The 19823-nt window shown below is 35.2% G+C and overlaps 1 protein-coding gene across 1 annotated transcript; it reads left to right on the top strand.

Moving 5' to 3' along the window:
- The first annotated feature begins 9965 nt into the window (after positions 1–9965).
- Positions 9966–19002, top strand: LOC140791893 (MLO-like protein 1). The gene is made up of 14 exons (XM_073142612.1): positions 9966–10351; positions 10443–10500; positions 10607–10845; positions 11855–11971; positions 12060–12114; positions 12272–12363; positions 14423–14497; positions 14587–14675; positions 14840–14889; positions 16188–16228; positions 17645–17854; positions 18099–18166; positions 18514–18574; positions 18648–19002. Exons 1-14 carry the CDS (start codon positions 10214–10216, stop codon positions 18834–18836), a joined length of 1482 nt encoding a protein of 493 aa, XP_072998713.1. The 5' UTR covers positions 9966–10213; the 3' UTR covers positions 18837–19002.
- The last annotated feature ends 821 nt before the right edge of the window (positions 19003–19823 follow it).

Consider the following 19823-nt stretch of genomic DNA (forward strand, 5'->3'; position numbering starts at 1 on the left):
ACTCTCTTGGGATTCTTACCTTTAAATACAGCTTAAATACTCACAATATTTTCTTTTTCATATAATTAAAACTAAAATAAAACTGCTAAAATTTTCGTCCAAATTAACACCAATTACTAAAATATTATTTTATATTAATTATGATAAATATAAAATAAATTATTCAAATATTCAAATTACCTTTCGCCCCCAATGAGTTTGTCTAACTAATTTTGGGTGGACTCTGATAAGATGGAAACTCTATAATAGTTTTAATATTTTTATTTTGGTCACAAATATAAAGACCGATTTAATATGAAAATTATATATAAGTGAAATTAATTTTAGTCATAAATACAAAAACTAAAATATATTTAGCCCTTTAAAATATTATAAAATATTTTACGTACATATCCTTAAAAAGTCTCTTATTTGCTTATATGATCTTCTAAAATTGATATTTATATAGATTTTCTCTGACTTATTTTTAAGTTATCTCAATAATTTAGTAAGAAAAACAAAAATACATTTAACTAAGATAATTATTTGAAAAATAGTTTAAATTTTAATAATTAATTAAGTAAATGGATATTCACATAAAAAATAAGAGTTTTTAATTTAAAGGATATACATGGAACCAAATAAATGTGTGTTTTGAAAGTTATACATACAAATATCAACTTTACATGAGCATACAAACAAATAATAGATTTTTGAATGGTATATATACCAAAATGGTTGTTCCCTTCGGTCACCCCTCAACCAAACCCACGCCGGTTGCAGCCCCGACGACTAGTGGACGACTAACAGCGACCCCCTACAACCTTGCAGGAAACAGTAGCTACGAGGCCGCCATCCAGAGCTTAGCATGCACCATGTTGGATGACCCCCTTTCGACGATTGCCGACCTATCAAACCATTGCACGAGCAAAGGATTGTCGACCGAAACACTTGCAAAGCAAAATATCAAAACCCTAATCTCAGCTTCGCGGTATCGCGATCTTGACAAAGAAGAAGGGACCACCAAGCTTGAACTAATGATTTCCCGGCTCAATGGCTCCTCCAGCGACCTCCCATCATCCTCCTCGGTCGATCAACGGTCGACCGCGATAACCTCATCACCGATGATGGCGTTGCAGCTCCACACCAAACTACAACTCGAAGGAGAAGGTTGCAATCTTCCACCCACAGTAGCACCGACCACCGACAACCTCGTAAGGACCTCAAGGCCATTGTTTTTCTCATTAGACGGTTGAAAGCTTCCTGCCGTGGCTGTGACTAAACAAAGAAGAAAGAGATGAAGATTTTGTTTTTACCAACCTCAGCCTTCCACAGCAGTCGACCGTCGCCACCCCAAGAGAGACCTCGCCGGCAGCTGTTTTACTAATCCAAACAGTCGAAGGCTCCTTGCCGTGGCTGCGGCGGGACAGAGAAGAAGAAGAAGAAGATTTTATTTTTTTGCGCCAACTCCAGCCTTCCATCGCTGCTAGCCGCTGCTACACCACTGGGAATCCTACCATAGCAACTACTGGAGGTGATCACTACTTAGCCATGGTTACCATGTGCCAAGGCAACTCCTTTGGCGACAACTGAAGGAGAGGAAATTATGGGAGAAATATTAGGAATTTCAAAAAAAAATTGAAAACCCTAAGTGGTTAGAATTTCAAGATAGCTACTTGGTTTGGCTTGATCATGTTGAATTGTTAGACATGAGCTAGGTCAGACCTAAGAGCCAAAGAGGTCAAGTCAAGTGTGAGTCATCTCCGATTGTGGACTCATTTAAGTCAAATAAGGGACCTGATCAAAAACCCTCTACTTGACTTATGCTAAGACACATTTGACTTGGGTCCTAATCTACGGAGTGGGCAGTACGATTATGAGCACAACTAGTAGTCAGTTCGGCTGGTTGAACCTGACTCGAGTCACTAGGTGGACTTGATCAAGATCCACCAACTACACCTGACTTGACCTCCGAGTGCAATTGGATGCACTAGATTTCTATAGCCTAGCTAGCATTGAGTCCATTGGTTCGGCCACCCGAGACCGAGTGAACTCAATGTAGATGGACCCGAATCCCACCTTGGGCCAATAGGAGTACAAGTATTTGAGCTCGACTGAGGATGATCCACCGAACACAACAAGTTTGACTCGAGTCACCTTGAGGACAAGGTGTATGAAAGCGTGGTGAATTGATATGATTCGGGTGAGCTGGGTCGGTCTAGAAGATAGGTCTTAGGTTAAATTGGTCCACTCAAAGGGTATTGGGCTGGGTTCACTTCTACTCTATTTAATTATTTACTTATTGCATTTGCTTTAGTTTAATCCCACATTGGGTAATAGGATAAGCTCACTTGTATCTCTCTCTTATAAATAGGAGGGTTGGTCTTCACTTGAGGATCATGGATAAATTATTATGAAACTTTTGGCTTGAACTCACTTCTCCCCCTTCTATCAGTCTAGAACTTGACTCATCATGGTTATGTCCCTCTCCCCCATATTCAACTAGTCGTTCCCTCTCGACTTTGAGAGTCAATTCCCTCCTTCCTCATCTTCTCTTCTCTGCCTTACGCAGCACCCCGATTTAGCCCATATCATCTCATTCACCTTCTCCACATCCTAATGTCTTTCCCACGTCAATAGGCTTTCCACCATCCCCCGACGACCTCTATCTCGTCGATCATTAGGTTTCACCTTTCACATTCATCTCACAACCATCCGACCTTCATTCAATATACAATAACTCTTGATCTACTCATCTGATCAACCTAATTTTAATTTCGTTGGATCTTTGACTTCTAGGGGAACAATCTTTTAGAATATCAGATCTTTTGGACAATTAGATCTATCATAATTTATCTCAAAATATCCACCTCCAGATCTATTTCGATCCAACGTAGTATTTGGTAAAACCTTAATATCTAGAAATCCACATATCTGGAAAGCTGACTCAAAGATCTATTTTCCATCCAAATTTGATAAGTATCCAACAGTAGGATCATTAGTAAATCAGCTCAGAAGGTACAGTTGTATTTAGATCCAAATCAGATCTCGATCTTCATCTATTATGAATTCTTTCCTAAATTTTATTAATTATCCTTCCATATCTTCTCTATCCCTTCCATCAGATTTCATCTACCATACATAGTCATTCCATCTCTACCATTTATCCCTAATTCTCCATAATTATCCTCCATCTAACTACTCATCCACCATATCCAAGATCTAATGGTTGAATTCGATACGTTTTACGAATGTCCTAAATCGTGATCATAACACAAATGAGCATAGGGGGTCAAGGGTATATATATATATATAATCATTCTAAAGTTGATTGCTATGAACCAAATCTGGAATGATCCATTCATAGAAAAAATTCACATATTTAGAAAGCTGACTCAAAGTTCAAAATTTTTATTAGTGGAAGTGTCATAAGTCACGGATCTAATAGATTTAGAATGAAGTGATTCCAAGATCGAGATTAATAGCTGTGAATGAAATAGTGAATAAGAGCTGAAACTGGACAGAATGGGTAATCTGAAGTTGTAACGGTCGTCAAAGGGTAGTGGGCTACCGTGAGGTGGTGGAGTCTGTTGTATGAGTGGGTGGCTAGGGCTTCGAGGTATAATTAGAGTTCTACATTAGATATACTCTTAGGAAAATAAGCAGTTATGATTAATTTACTTCTACTCGTAAATTATTTTATTCTTACTCCTAAGATAGTCTAAGTATAACGCCCCCGCCCGGCACAGGCACATGCATGCCCACGCGCCCACACGGCACGCACGGCGCACGCGACAGGTCGGGCGGGGCCTGTCACACACTGATACTCTCCTTTATACATACAATCATGACATCATCAAATACTACCTACTAACATATCTATGATCACATAACTCATCACTAATTAAATCATATTATTAACCAAATAAATCTGTTAATATATGAATATCTCAGTCCACAATAATATACATTAAACCACTACATAATCTGGTAGGACCCACACAGGCCACAACAAACCATCAAGATACAACTAAAACGACTAATATAAGAGTACACTATGATTCGACTTGTATTATACAATTTATCGTCTAATACAATAGAGTACAAATATCAAATACGGGTACAACTCAATTCTTATATAAACTATCATTTATACTGTCTCGCATCTATAGCTCACCTTATCTATAAAATATCTTCTCAAGATATCTCAAGTCACTATCACATACCACGTATCTGAGGGGGTTAGAAAAGAAATAAAGAGAGTCATGAGCAAAATGCTCAGTGAATAGACCTTACCCCGAATCAGTGATGCCAAATAGAGAGTAAATCATGTACTGGATAATATGAATCAGAAGGTGCCATGTATGAACATGTATATATGTATCATCAATGACATATATATGAATGAAATTAATTCTCATGAATGAGCATATTATATCCTCAACTAAAAATATATCACATGATGAAATTACCATATAACATCACCGAATATAATGACATATCATGTATAACAATAATGAAACTGGTCACATCAACGATGATGCATGATGCATGTCAACCACTAGATAATCGTATATGTCAGAGCCAGATATAATCCACATATCTCTCACTATCACAATCAACCGTCTCAACTCTGAATATCATCCACCATGCTGGACTATGATACCCAGCCTCAAACTTGATACACATCATGTCACAAGCTCAGAGCATACCCTGTCATACGCTTATAGTATCTATATAGATGAATCATACCCTGCCATACGCTAAGGGTATCTCTGTAGATAAATCATACCCTGCTATACGTTAAGGGTATCTCAGAAGAAAGTAATCATACCCTGCCATATGCTAAGGGTATATCAATGATAGTTGTACCCTGTCATACGCTAAGAGTACAACCATCAGCCATCACCATACTCTGTCATACGCTAAGAGTATATCCAGTACCAGTTCGGACCAGATACCGTTCCAGCCATCACATCACGTCACATACACATGTACTTTTATGATATCCTATATATGATAAATTATATGCATATATCCAGTACGACAACAGATCATGCAACTCAGGAATTTAGGTGGTAAAGAGGCCAAGAGAAGAATGATGCAATGCCGACTCTAACCATGTATACTTTTGCTAGTCTATCACGTGCATACTCATGATAGAGATCATCCCGACATAAAAACCATAACAGTATAATCATTTCTATATATCATCAATATACTCATATCTCAGATCAGCCTAATCAAATGTATGATAAAATATGCTTAACTGAAATCATCTCTAGATAAAATCATGTAATCATGCTGGAGGCCAAAACATGGGTGTATATAAGATATACTATATCCTAATTTGAGAAAGGCGTATAGGGGATAAGACTACTCACCACCACTGCAAATACCAAACAATCGCTCGTTCACGTTGCTACGACAATGATCAAGCCTCGATAGCTCAGTCCACGGGATCCTGAACAGGGAAGGGGGTCAGAATCTGAAATTATTTAAGTAGTATAATGTTAGTCGTTTATCTGATTAAAATCCGTTCATATAACATACGATGATTTAGAAAATTTTAAAATTTCTACTCATCTTTATAACTAGTTAGATTTTTAATTACAGATAAAAATAAAAATAAAAATATAGATGAAAACCTAACTATAATTATATCTTGATTAATTAGAGATTACTTTATAAAATAATAAATAAATACATAAGCCTAGTATTTTATTTGTTACAAAAATAATAATGTATAAGACATTAATAGAATTACTTAAAATGTATATCATAAGAATATTAGAATATAAATCTAATAATTAAAATTTACAAATCTATCTATTAATCTAATATACATATAAGTAAATAAATAAATAAATAAGTATAAGTATTACTTATTTTCATGTGTAATAGTTTATAACCTAATTAATCATTAATTAATTATAATTAACAATAATCTTATTGATGAATATATATTATTATTAAAATAAATAATGTCTAAATTTCTTTGTATTAATTAAAACAGAAATACCTAAACAAATAAATAAAAAAATAACAAAATAAGGATTACTAGTACTAGTGCTGGGCTTGGTCTAGCACTAGCCTGCTACAGTGCTGGGCCGAGCCCAACACTGCTGCAGAAAGACAAGAAGAGAAGAAGCAGCTAAGGAAGAAGAAGAAGAAAGGAAGAAGAAAGAAGGACGAAGAAGAAGAGAAGAGAAGAGAAGAAGAGAAGAAAGAGAGGAGGGGGGGAGGGGACTCAGGGCAGGGGTCGGCGGGGAGGGGCACCGGCCGCTCCCCGCCGCCCACGGCCCGGCCTCTGCCTGGCTCGGCCTCTCGGCCCGAGAGCTCGGAGAGAGAGAGAGAGAGAGAGAGAGAGAGAGAGAGAGAGAGGGACCAAGAGAGAGAGAGAGAGCGAGAGAAAGAGATGTAAAGAGAGAAAGAGAGGCGGTGGGGGGTTGGTGGTGGCTGCGGCGGTGCTGGGGCCGGCGTGGCACGCTCCCCTCCTGCCACTGCATGGCACGAGGCTGACTACACTGTGGCCGGCCACGTTATGCCATGTAACTAGTGTTTGGGATTGGGTTGTTACACTAATACTAAAACATAATTCTTAATGTTTGGATTTATTGGATGCTTGCATTATTAAACAAAAGAAGTCCAACCCTTCCTATACATAAATGTCGAGTTCAATAAGTCATACTAGGATTAGCCATAAAGATTTACACAACTCGAACTAAGATTTGTCTTAAATGCTTATATGACTTAATTTGACTTATTTTAAATGCTCACATGACTTATTTAACTTGTCTTAAAGGTTCACATAATTTAATTGGACTTGTCTTAAAAACTTATATCACTTAACTAATCTTGCTTTAAGAGCTTATATAACTTTACTAGACTTATCGTAAGAGCTTACGTAAAAGATAAATATAAATTAATTAAAAAATAAATAGACTTAATTCATTAATTCTAATATCTATATTAATGTAATGCGACTTGACCTTGTTCGTATTAATGATATATATATATATATATATATATATATATCATTCTAAATAAGAGATTTTTGAAGTACGTAGATATAATAAAAGAAATCATTCTTTTTATCCTATCAACATTCACAAAGATGAGTTGGCGACTACTTTTTATGTACACCCATTTAAATTTAATATTTGCATATATATTCTTCATATTATTTTTTAAAAATATATATATTATATTAGTAATTTATTAGACAAAAGATATGTATGCCCTTAACTAAGAGTAGTGTAATAAATCAGAATAAAAGTACTTATATCTTTTTATTATTAACTTGATGAAAATTTTAATCAAATTTTATCTCGTGAATTATTTTTGAATTGCTACACATAACTAGTGAGAGATATATGCATGGAAGAAGAGCTCTTCCTTAATGCATCAAAGCCACAAAAACTCGCAGTCCACCTATGCTTATGGAAGTTTTCTTTAAAACCCAATATAATATTCTCACATATGATGGCATAACCACTTATAATAAATAGGTGGTGGTCTTTTTTTTTTTCTCTATCGTATCAAAGATGTATTATATGTATGTATAAGAAATGTTTCAGGTAAATCACAGTTTACTACCATATAGTTAAACTCCAAACTCTCCTTATGGTTGAGATCAAGTTGTAATCATTATTTAACTGTTAATAAATATATAAAAAGACTTAATTACTCCTATATAAATATAAATCTGATTTGATGATGTTAAAGACAGTTTGATCATTTAACAATTTGCTTATAGTAAAAAATATTGACGCTAATGATGATCTCAAAATTAGGCATAATTAATGACATCAATATGTACACTGTGAGTGTCGTTAACCTCGTTTATTTATTCAAATTATATTTTATATCACACACTTTTTTATATACTAATTTACTTTATGTTTGTCTCATTAATCTACTTTATATTAAATCAGAATCATAAAATATTTTTTTTTTTATATTTTTCTTCACTTTATATTACATCCAAGATAATTATTATACTATTATTTTAGAATATTAATGAACGTAAGAATAATTATTCATATGACAAATCTCTTATTTTGATAATAACAAATAGGAATTATTATTGCTATTTTAACCTTATTCCATATGTGAACGAGGCCTAAATCATCTCAGCAAGTGACCTTTCAAATGGAAGAAAATGTACAATATAATCCTAGTAAGCCAGCAAGCAGCACAGTTAAATACATAAAAATATAAATAAAGCTTTTCGTGGTTGAAAAAATATAACGTCTTTTTCCTTTTCTTAATATCTAAGAGCTTGAAAGCTAGACATAAACTCGACAAAAGGTTAAATCCTCTGTTGATACAAATGCATTTGATTACGTTAAATTTTAGATAATATACGAGAACATCTCTAATATAGGCTTGTTCAAATTGTTGTGCTATTAAATTGTTACTATGAGCTAAGCACTGCAAAGCCGTCGTACTGTCGAACTTATTTTTTTATATATAAAAACACTGTACTGCTGAGCCATCAAGTCAAATTATTAAACTAAATTATTCAACAAATTTTTTTTATAACAATTATTTAGAATTGGAATCTAGCTCTCTAATCCTCCGCCAAGAGCTACCAACCAAAATTTCTAAAGTTGGTCGGTGTAATAGCGTATTATTCAAAATCATCACGCTGTCGGAGTCTAGTTTTTAATTATTTTTTTTTCCCTACGCGCGATCTCAGCGTAAAATTTATAAGGAAGTCTACATCTTGACTTTAGAAGACCACATTCATCGGCATAGAATGAATGATTAAACTATGCCATCTTTCTTCTTATATTAATATTAATTTGCTATTATATATATATATATTTATATTCGTGTCAGTTTTTAGTGTATGGACTATGGAACCGTACCATAAACACTTAATTTATTTGTGAATCAGTAAATCCTAAGATGATTGAGATAGTTAAGTCTACGATCACGGTGAGACTATATTTATGTCTTATGCCCATAGATTAGGATAATTTAGATATAAAAGGAGACAACTATCTTTATTCTAATTTTTAAAAAATATATATAAATATTAATTTGGAGAGAGGTATATAAATAAATAAATAAATAAATACACCCAAAATATTTTTCTTTTTTAAAATAGATAAATTTGTATATAACACTTTGTGTTTAATAAAATTATATATATTTTTACTAGCAGTTTTCTCTAGCTTTATATAATCCCAGAAGTAATTCTCTAAAGATTAATAAGACTACACGAGCCCTATAATTAAATAAATTTGTGCAGAAAATACTTTACTATTAGATAGATTAATTAAACTTGACTAAATATTTAAGTTAAGATTTAACGGAATATTTTTATACGTTACATAGCTAAATTATAGGACTTAATTTATAAATAGTAAATATATAAGGTGTAAATTATAATTTCGTTAATAATGAGTTTGTTATACTCAAATTTCCCTTTAAAATACTACCAACCATTTTAGTCCGACTCTTTTTGGACTCTTCTAATACACGCTATCTTCCAGTGCTGTCGAAGGAACACGATGATCCAATCATGTGCCACCAACATTTAATGCGAGGTCGCGCTGGCTCGTCTCCATAGTAAATTTTGCTGTTTGCTGTAGGGCTCTTATACGCGATGTTATTCTTCACAAATAGACGAAACGTTGTTTGGTAAGCACTGGCGGTTCGTTTCATACAGCGACGCTCTTGTGTTTTTCTTTGGAAGAACACTCGTTTGCTTCCGACCGAAGAGAATTTAAATTTATTTCGTGATAACACCCTATATTTTAGTAAATTTAAAGTTACCTTTTATTTTGCAGTTATTTGTAATTAAAAAATATATATGTATTTTTTTGCTTATGTCTCTCCGAAATTTTGGTGCCATGTGTATCATGTGGTCCAGAAAACAATATATATATATATATTTTTTCTTTTTTTCTTTAATTTTCGCGCATTGGATTCGTGGCTACTCGAATAAATAACCAAACTAAAATTAAGAAAAAAGACAGGAAAAGAAACCAACCTTACCTTTCCTTTTTTTTTTTTCTTTTTTTTCCCCTCAAAACAATTTCCAACGTCTCTCGTTCCGACCAGGCTCGGGCTCTTCACTTGGGGATCGTGCCGTGTCTTTTCCTCTTCTCCGCTCCCCGGTTCCCTGAAAAAGAATCTCGATTTGGATCTCTCCGTGTTTGCGATATCTTCTTCTTTGTGGGAGTACTTGTCTTGTCTAGGAGATAATTTTTAAGGAACAATGGGGGAAGGAGAAGGTGGAGCGTTAGGAGGCAACATGAAGCTAGAGTACACACCGACATGGATCGTGGCCGCCGTCTGCTCCCTAATCGTCTTCATCTCCCTCGTCGTCGAGCGCTTGCTCCATCGCCTCGGAAAGGTGCCACCTTACTTCGTGTCTGTCGTTCTTCTTTCGCTCCGCCTGCTAATCTGGATCGAAACCCTTGTCACCAACGTTGTCAATTTGGTAGGCATTGAAGAGGAAGAACCAGAAACCCCTGTTCGAAGCGCTTCAGGAAGTAAAGGAAGGTCCTTTCCTCGTTTACCTTCTTTTCTCTCGTTCTTTTTTTTTAAGAAATATCTTTTTCCGTAAATTCCTCTTGGATTCTGAAATGGGCCGGTTTTTGTTGGGTAGAGTTGATGCTGTTGGGGTTTATTTCGTTGCTTTTGACGGTGTTCCAAGGGGCGATCCAGAAGATTTGTATCCCTACGAGTTGGACAAACGACATGCTCCCCTGTAAGAAGGAGCATTCAAAGGAGGGATCCGACGCTGGGGAAAAGCACTTTAGGTCCCAATTCTTCGTTGGTGTTCTTGGCGGTGGTCGGCGGCTGCTTTCCGAGAGTGGATTTGGTGTGGAGCATTGCGCGACCAAGGTTGATTTCCTCTCTAAAGTTCATCATTCTTGATGGGAGTATTCGTTTTTTGCGTGGACTCGAATCAATTTTATTTAAGGGGTAGGGAAATCTCTGTAGGTGTTTTCGAGTCATTATTTGGTTTATTGCAATAGCATGGTACTCTTTTCGGCTGCAAATTTTGGAAATGATGGTTAGTAGACCAAATTAGGATGCAATTTTTTTGTTGCTTTTGTCCAACAAGTTTGTTAAGTATATGGTAGTGGAAGTATTCTTCTTGGGTAATGAGAGTATGGGAATTGTTTATGTTATCTCTACAACAATTTTGTCAGTCGTATGTTTCCTTTTTTTTGTTTTTTGTAAAGCTTAATAAGACAGAAGGAACACGTCCTTAGCTTGTTTAGTACTTTTTCAATTATTTGCTTGAAGTTTTCTATACTGGAAGAATAATTACAGGAATGCATTGCTATTTTGTTCCTTTAGGCTATTATATTATTACACAAGCACAGATTTTACAATGCTTTTGACTGGACATACTTGCCAGTTCTAGTAACCATGAAAATGTATTCTCGATGCTTTTATTTTCTTATTATTTTTAAATAGATATACAGGAGGAATACGTGCTACTATCTGCTCGATAGTCTTAAGGATCTTCTTTTATCTTTCTATATATGGAAGAAATAAATTACGACTATGCCAAGCTGCTTGATAGTGATGTACAACCATTTTTTATGCAGATCAAGGGACTATTTTGTTTGGATGGATGAAGAGATTTTTTTTCTTATAACTAGTGACTGCCCAAGTTGAATATTTGCATTAGGTCTGCTAATAAATGTAATGCATAATAAATATAAGGAAGGACAAATTAATCTTTTGAAATCAACCATAGAATTACTTTTCGTTTTGTTCTTTTCATATAATCAACTAATGTTGTGACTAAATTTTGCCGCATTTCTGATTTATTTGGCAGTTAGTGCACTGGATGCAGGTTTTTCCCCTATAACTAACTAATTAACCTTCTCCGTTATAGGGGAAAGTTCCACTGTTGTCTCTTGAAGCAATTCATCAGTTGCATATTTTCATATTTGTTCTGGCAGTCACTCATGTGATTTTCAGCGCTCTGACTATGGTGCTAGGAGGGGCAAAGGTAAATGAAATTTCACTTTGCATTCTCAAAGATGCTAAGGTTGTTGTAGTTCAGCTTTTCCAAATGATAACCTTCTTTTACGACTCAGATACATCAATGGAAGCACTGGGAGACTGCAATACAAAAAGATGTCGCAACAGCTGGTCTGCTTGTTTAGTAGCTTCTTTTAATTGATATTTATTTGTGTTTTGAGTGGGTTTTGAATGTTGATTTGATTTAAAGCTTTCTCCCTAGGAAAGTCAGAAGTTGGTCTCTTTTTTTGCCTTCTTATTTTCTGACGTGTGTAAGCTAAAACTGCAGGACCGAAGAAGTTCACCTATGTGCATCATTTTGATTTTATCAAGGACCATTTCAAAGGCATTGGCAAAGATTCTTGGATGTTGGGTTGGGTGGTAAGCTTGCTATGCCATTGTATCTGAATTGTTATTTCATTTATGAGATCAGTATGATTTTGATTTAGTAATTTTAGACTAGATATTTTTGTAATTAGATCTTAAAATTCTTTTGATATACAGGAAGTATTCATGTATCATGGAATAAAAGGCATCTTCAATTATATCCCATCACTCAATTGTCTTTGGCTATTATTGATTATGCTTAACACTGTGGAGATTTTATTAATATAACCTTTTCATAGTTACCCAACAGATAATAATTAGAACTTTTTTTTTTGGGATGCATGATGCTACACTAATTTATTATGTTATGTTCGCTTTTGTAGAATACTTGTACCGTATAATATTTTTTGGTTGAACTTTTTCTTCCTTTACATAGTTCCAGTACAAGCAGCAGAAAGATTACTCTCAATGATCCTTCTTGTGAAATTTACATTTCTGTAGTCATGCCACTCTTGATTTAGTACCTTGTTTCTTTCGTATCTTGTTGCTTCGAGACTCCGCCTCATTTTCAGATTCCTTGTTTATGAAAGAATGCATTGTTATATATGTATATGTATATCCATGTATAAGTACAATGTATATGTAATTGTATATACTTATAAATTCACATGTCTATATGTGTGTATATATATACATAGGTATATAAGGTCATTTAGTTTGATTGCCAACAAACAACCTGACTCAGCAAATCTAGTACGAATGCAATGTTTTGGAGAACAATTGACCCAAATAAGTAACTAAAGTAAAATATAGTAAGCAATAATTGATAAAAAGTTAATTGATTAAAATGATCACTACTAGATGGAAGGAGAAAAAATCATTCAGATAAGGTAGTAGCTTCCTCAACTCTTAAATAGGCATGTTGATAGTAGAAAGGCATAAAATATGGTGTAAGAAAAGACTTTAGAGTTTAGGTTTACCAATACATAGAATAGTAGTGCTTTTATTTTGAAACCAAGTCTTCCTTTTCACGTCCGGGCACCCAAAGATTCTCTTTTACCACTGGAATCTTCGAACAGCAACAAGTAACCAATGAAAAGTAGAGATTGAAGAATGAAAGAGGTTTAGAAAAGAAGTAGAAGAAATTAGGAAAGAATCTTAAGATAGAGTAGGAGAAAGAGGGAGAGAGAGAGAGGAGAAGAAGACTGCAGGAGAGAAAATGAGAGATTTCAAATAAATTTTATTCCAATCGTTCCTTGTTTCTCATGTAATAACCCTTAAATAGTTTAACAATTTGATTCTAGCTGATTCTAATAGAAACTTATTTTCTAATAGGACTCTAATTGATTATCTTATCTAAATTGATTAATCTAATTTAGGTAATAAATCAATGTGGACATTCCCCACATATAAGCTTACCATAACAATCAATTGAGATTCTAATAGTATTCATTTATTAATAGGATCCTAATTGATTAGGTCTTACCTAAATTGACTAACCCAATTTAGGTAATAACTCAATGTGGACATCCCCCGCATATAGGTTTACCATGTCTATCTATTGACTAATTTAATTGATAATTTGAATTAAAAATCAACTCAACAAATTAAATGTGAAGATAAGTTGAGTCTAATTAGACCAATTAGACTAAAATTGGACTCAAGCAACTTTATTTTGGTCAAATTGAAGATTGATGCCCACATCAACTGTTAATTTTCTCAGCACTGCAAATAAAGATGATATATCTGCCAGCCAATATTTCTTTCATAAGATTCTCTTTGATCCAGTTGCATGGTCTTGACAGTTGATATATCCAATAAGGAACTGTCCATATGATTATGTCTGTGGTCATTTTTTTCCATCATCTTTTTTCTTTTACTAGTAGAAAATTCTCAGAGATGGAGCACTGTCTCTTTATCTGTTGACTTAGGTCTCCCAAAGGATTCAGCTACTTTTATGGTAAATGTCCAAGATGAGTTTGTCCATCTCTTTTTACAAAGTTTAGACTTTAGAGGATATGAATCATGTGTTGCTTGCTGAAGATGCCTGGTTGATGGTTCATGCATTTTTCAGAAATTTTGGTTTAATCTAACTGACTATTTCCTTTTTCAGCATTCCTTTCTTAAACAATTCTATGGATCTGTCACTAAATCGGACTACACCACAATGAGACTCGGTTTCATTATGGTAAGGTTTCAGTTCATGAGAAAATGGAAGTCTTTCCTCACTTTTTTGGTGAACATTCACCTTAAACCTTAAGTCCTATTTCGTTGCAGACACATTGCAGGGGGAACCCCAAATTTGATTTTCATAAATATATGGTACGGGCATTGGAAGCTGATTTTAAAAAAGTTGTTGGCATAAGGTAGTTCACACTAGAAATAATTGCTTTTATTTGCTTCCCATTCAATTTGCAGGGTATGGCTTATTTTAATTGAATTCCTACCTAATGAATATTCAGTATTGAACATGTTATAACATTTATCTTATTATTTAGATCCTCATATCTCTACTTTTGCTACCTTACAGTTGGTACCTGTGGATTTTTGTGGTGATATTCTTATTGCTGAATGTTGGTGGTAAGCTCAACCTCTGATATCATTAATAAGCATTACTTTTTTTGCCTCCCCAATTTTCTAAACAATAGTATGAATTTTTATTAGTATAATTGATTTCCATACTATGTTATTTTATCAGTTCATGGAGAATTCATTTATGTATATGAAGTAGATTTTTTATCACTGTTTTGAGTTTTCTAACTTGATTTTAGAAATTACGTGTGATTTGTTGATTCTTTACATCAATGAGCCAATTTAAGGAAAACCAATTCATTACTACATTTCTACATCATCCATATCCTTACGATCCTTAGGAGGTCTAGCTTTGTAGACTATGATCTCTTAGTATTGGTTAAATAGTTTGTATGTTCTAACTCTAGATGGAACATCTACACATTCAAGTAAAATATTAAGAAATTTCTTCCTTTCAAATTTAAACATTCAAGGTCCCTCCGTAACAAGCAATCTACTAGGGATTTCTATGATATGATCTTACACACTATTGGAAAAGGCGGCCGCCATGGCGGGGCGGTGCACCGGCCGCCCCGCCATGTTGAAAGGCGTCGGCAAAAGGCGGCCAAGCGCCTTGGCGAGCTGCCTAGGCTCTAAATAGTGCTAGGTGGGCCGCCTGGCCCGACTTGGCGAGCTAGCGCTTCGGCCCGCCAAGTCGAGATGCGGTTATTAGTGAGCGGGTTGGGTTTTATAGCGGATCGGGTTTAATAAAACTAACCAATTTAGAGGAGTTAATTGCTAATTGCTTTATGAATTATTGAATTAAGATTACGAGAAGGGATTTTTTTTTCACTGTCATGCATTATTAATTGGAGGAATTACTAATTACCTGTTATTTAAGTATATAATTTCTGATTAGAGGATTTTGAAATGTGATTCATGTGAATAAACTAGAGTTAGTAAATAGATATCTCAGTTATTCAGTTATCATTAATAAGCAATTAGCTAATGTGATTATGTTATTTAGTGTTTTGGTTTAGTGCACTATTAAATTTCTGTATATACTATACTTATTTATTTATTTATATTAAAAATGCTAGACCGTCTTGTCACCCGTCTTGTCGCCCGCCTTCAGCCTAGGCGCTAGGCGGTGGGGTGACCGCCTGCCACCCGCGGCCGCTTTTTAAAACATTGATCTTACATATACTTCTTTCTGTTTATTCAGGTCTTGTCAAACTCTCATTTGTTCTTGTGTAGACAATCACTTTACTACTAGATCTACTGTTTCATTAGGTTTTGTTAGCAACTCTGCATTTAATCACTTCTCAACTGAAGCTTTAACACCACCCATTTTTTAATTTGTGCAGGTTGGCATACATATTTTTGGATTGCATTTGTTCCATTGATTGTAAGTTAACACATCTATCAACTGCCTATGAATGTCTTGTTTTGCGTTTAGTGCATATAGGGCTATTCAATGAGGTTCCTTTTTATATAACGGCATAAAGTTTTCTCTTGGGGAAAAGGAAAATAAAATGAAAAACATACAAATTACTAATTACAGGATTGAGATTTTCTTTATGTTTCCTTGATTACTTTAAAGCTTCAGAAATGCTGCTTCTCTGGAGGATTTCAGTCTATGTTGTCTCCATGTGTTAGTAATATACAATGTAGCACATAAACAATATATGACTGTTCATCTTATGCTTGATCATTGACCTCAGTGCATATCGAGGGTTTTTCATTTTTTGATCTTTAGGATTTGGAATAATTTCAACAGATTAACTTCCAAGGGGCCTTGAAATTTCGTTGCCACAGAAATGTAATGATATCAGAATTTTCATGAAGGTTTACTCGTTATATCTTTAGGAGCGACTAAAACTATTTCAGAAAGGCTATTTGAAAAATTGAGAAATTACACGAGGTTGAATTATGCATCATCCATGACTTACTAAAGTTTTGCTGACCCAGTATCTTCTATGAAGGAAACTTGACTTGACCATTAGTTCCATTTATGGATGAATCTGATGAGTCCTGGCTACATTTTGTCTATTTCCTCTTTCTTTTTTAACTTAAGTCATTCCTCAGACGACTTGAATGAAATAATGGACCTAATTGTTGAGAACAAAATTTGCATCATTCATGGAACAATCATATCTTGGAAAAGACATGATGATGTTGAATATTGCAGTGATTGTTTGGATGATGTGGAGAAGTGATATTATATGGTTGGCATGTACAACTGTGTTGGATAATGAAACTTATTTGTTGATGTCTCAATGCATTATAATTGGGAAGTCAAGATACGAGATGTACTATATTTACCCATACATGTGCATATGTGTGATCAATTAAGCACAACACTTTATGCCGTTGGTTTAGAGTTGCCAGACACTACAACACTGAGACTCTTAACCACCAATCATATCAGTGAACAATAATCTAAGTCCCCCCCCCCCCCCCATGGTAAGCATGCCAACTTTTGCCCATTGACATGCATGTTCTAGTGTCTTCTCAACACTTATTCAAGTTTGTCCCATGCTACATGTTAAGGGTATCAACCAGTGTTCATACTTCATATTATGTTGGTCCAATGGCTGTCATTTATGTACTCAAGCAGGTATGAGCTTATTGGCATGGTGACATGCCATTCCTGTGCCTTTTCTATTGTTGTCCTGCATTAAATCCACCATTAACTGACTCTCACTTAGGATGCTTTCTTGCCTATGTTTTGACATGCCTGTTCGTCTTGACATTTGGGGATTTGCTCTGCTGTGCTTCAGTGACTAAGATACTCATCGGTTACTCTATTTCATATTCATAGCTTCTGCTAGCTGTGGGAACCAAATTGGAGCATGTCATATCTCAACTAGCTCATGAGGTCGCTGAGAAACACTCTGCAATTGAAGGTGAATTGGTAGTGAAACCATCAGATGATCACTTCTGGTTCCACCGTCCGCGAGTTATCCTGTACCTGATTCACTTTATTCTCTTCCAAAATGCCTTTGAGATTGCATTCTTCTTTTGGATACTGGTAAGAATCATGAAATGTTAATTCTGAGAGTGCTTAATTAATTCTTGGGCAATCTTTACTTTTGTTTCAACCAAATTGTTTTTTAATATCCTTAGTAGCTTTAGAAGTTTAAGCTATCCTTTGAGGTTAAAAATATATCAATTATTTACCCACATTCTTTAACTTGAGCTTCTGGAGTTGCAGAGAATAGAAAAAGTTTTTTATGCTTAATAAAGGTTTCTGCTCATTCCCTTTTTCCATGCAGGCCACCTACGGGTTTGACTCGTGCATCATGGGACAAGTTGGTTTCATCGTACCAAGACTTGTCATTGGGTAATTACCTGCATTTCATATTTTGTTAACTATAATTGTCATCTCTATCTTAGTCTCTTGTCTAGATGATTCTCGCGTCGAGGATTTTCTTGAGGTTTCCTCTTAGTTTGCATGAGTCTAAAGACTTTAAACTGCAACGATGGTATCTATTCTCCAGTTGGCCTTTTTCATTTTTAGCGGGTAGATATCAACTGTCCTTCAATTGTGAAAAAAAAAATCATTAATTTTCTGGAGTCTTTCATCTTTGAGTGTTGCCCTGGACACCCATATGGTTGCGAAAAAGGATTGGATGATGATTGTGCTCATGGCATAGCGTTATGAATCCTACATGGTTCTCTTGTTGGCAGGTTTATTGTTCAACTTCTTTGCAGCTATAGCACCCTACCCCTCTATGCGATTGTCACGCAGGTGAGTCCTTTTTCTTGTTATTGCCATGTTAATGAAACTCAGCAGCACCAAATGACTTCTTTCTTGGTTCAAGATGGGAAGCTATTTCCAGAAGGCGATATTTGATGAGCACATACAAGAGGGCCTCGTGGGCTGGGCGCAAAAGGCAAAGAGGAGGAAAGCACAAAATACTGACAATGCCACAGAATCGAGTGATGGATCAAGAGAATCTTCTGTTAATATAGAGTTAAAGAAGCTGGTTGTGCAGAGAGATACAACATAAGCAACCACAGAGCTAGCTTGTAATTATCGGTTATCTATGATGTTTGATAAGTTATAGGGAATATTTATATGTGTTTCCAATGTTCTTTTTGGATATTGTGGGTACTATCTAATGCATGGTAGTACTTTTATATACAAGCATGCATCACAAGGTTGGCTTCGTTAAATTTGAGTTGTCAGTATAATACCAGAGAAATGGTGTTTCTGTAATATCACAGGCAGTGCAAGTTTCTTTTTTCTTCTGTTGATTTTTTTTTCCTATTTCTCCTCTTCTGTTTGGTGTATGCTAATAGAAGAACAATCTTTTCTTTCAAGTTGTATTTTAGGAGAGATCTAAGTATTTGTTTATCTTCTTGTAAACTACAAAATGATGAAATTATTTAGTTCAACAGTCTGTTTTCGTAATCTTTTTGCATTGCCGGCCTTAGCAGGGTTGATCCTGCTAGGGTTCCAAATTTTTTTCCACCCCCTCATCTGAGGGTTCTCCTCGCCGGCTTTAGTTGGTGGAAGGGTTTCTCCTCTCTGCAACCCTAGCTCAAGCATCCTCCAAGCCACTATGGTCAATACCATGTGGACTCTAAAACCCTAGCCAACGACGAGAAGGAGCACCTCAGCTCCAATTCCGACGATATGAAGTCGCTTCATGCCCTAATGGAGGCCAAAGTCCAGGCCAAGAAGCTCCGCGAGGTAATCAAAATTATCAATCTTAGGAGGCCGTGGAAGCGACAACATTAGCAGGTAATCAAAATTATCAATTTTATTATCAATTTTAGGAGGCTGCGGAAGCGACAACATTAGCACGGCCATGGTTCGGGTGGATGCTGCTCTAGGGAGGTGAAGACTAGTTCTTTTTTTTGTCTTCTGCTCCATATATTATTGTAGTTCTAAAGGCTTCTTCTGTCTCTTTATTTTGCTCTCTGGTTATCAATATGACTGGAACTGAAGCTATTTTCTCTAATTGGATATATTATCCTGAAAATTTCTAATA

This window comes from Typha latifolia, chromosome 7 (genome assembly GCF_019914945.1).
Source record: "Typha latifolia isolate L0001 chromosome 7, TyphaL0001v2, whole genome shotgun sequence".
In the NCBI taxonomy this organism is placed as follows: Eukaryota; Viridiplantae; Streptophyta; class Magnoliopsida; order Poales; family Typhaceae; genus Typha; species Typha latifolia.

What these genes read in the sequence shown, in the direction of transcription:
- LOC140791893 (XM_073142612.1), top strand. Translation starts at nt 10,214, where the DNA reads ATGGGGGAAGGAGAAGGTGGAGCGTTAGGAGGCAACATGAAGCTAGAG. An exon ending in TGGAGCATTGCGCGACCAAG is followed by an intron (nt 10,846 to 11,854) that starts GTTGATTTCCTC and finishes TCTCCGTTATAG; the next exon opens with GGGAAAGTTCCACTGTTGTC. An exon ending in CTTGGATGTTGGGTTGGGTG is followed by an intron (nt 12,364 to 14,422) that starts GTAAGCTTGCTA and finishes TTCCTTTTTCAG; the next exon opens with CATTCCTTTCTTAAACAATT.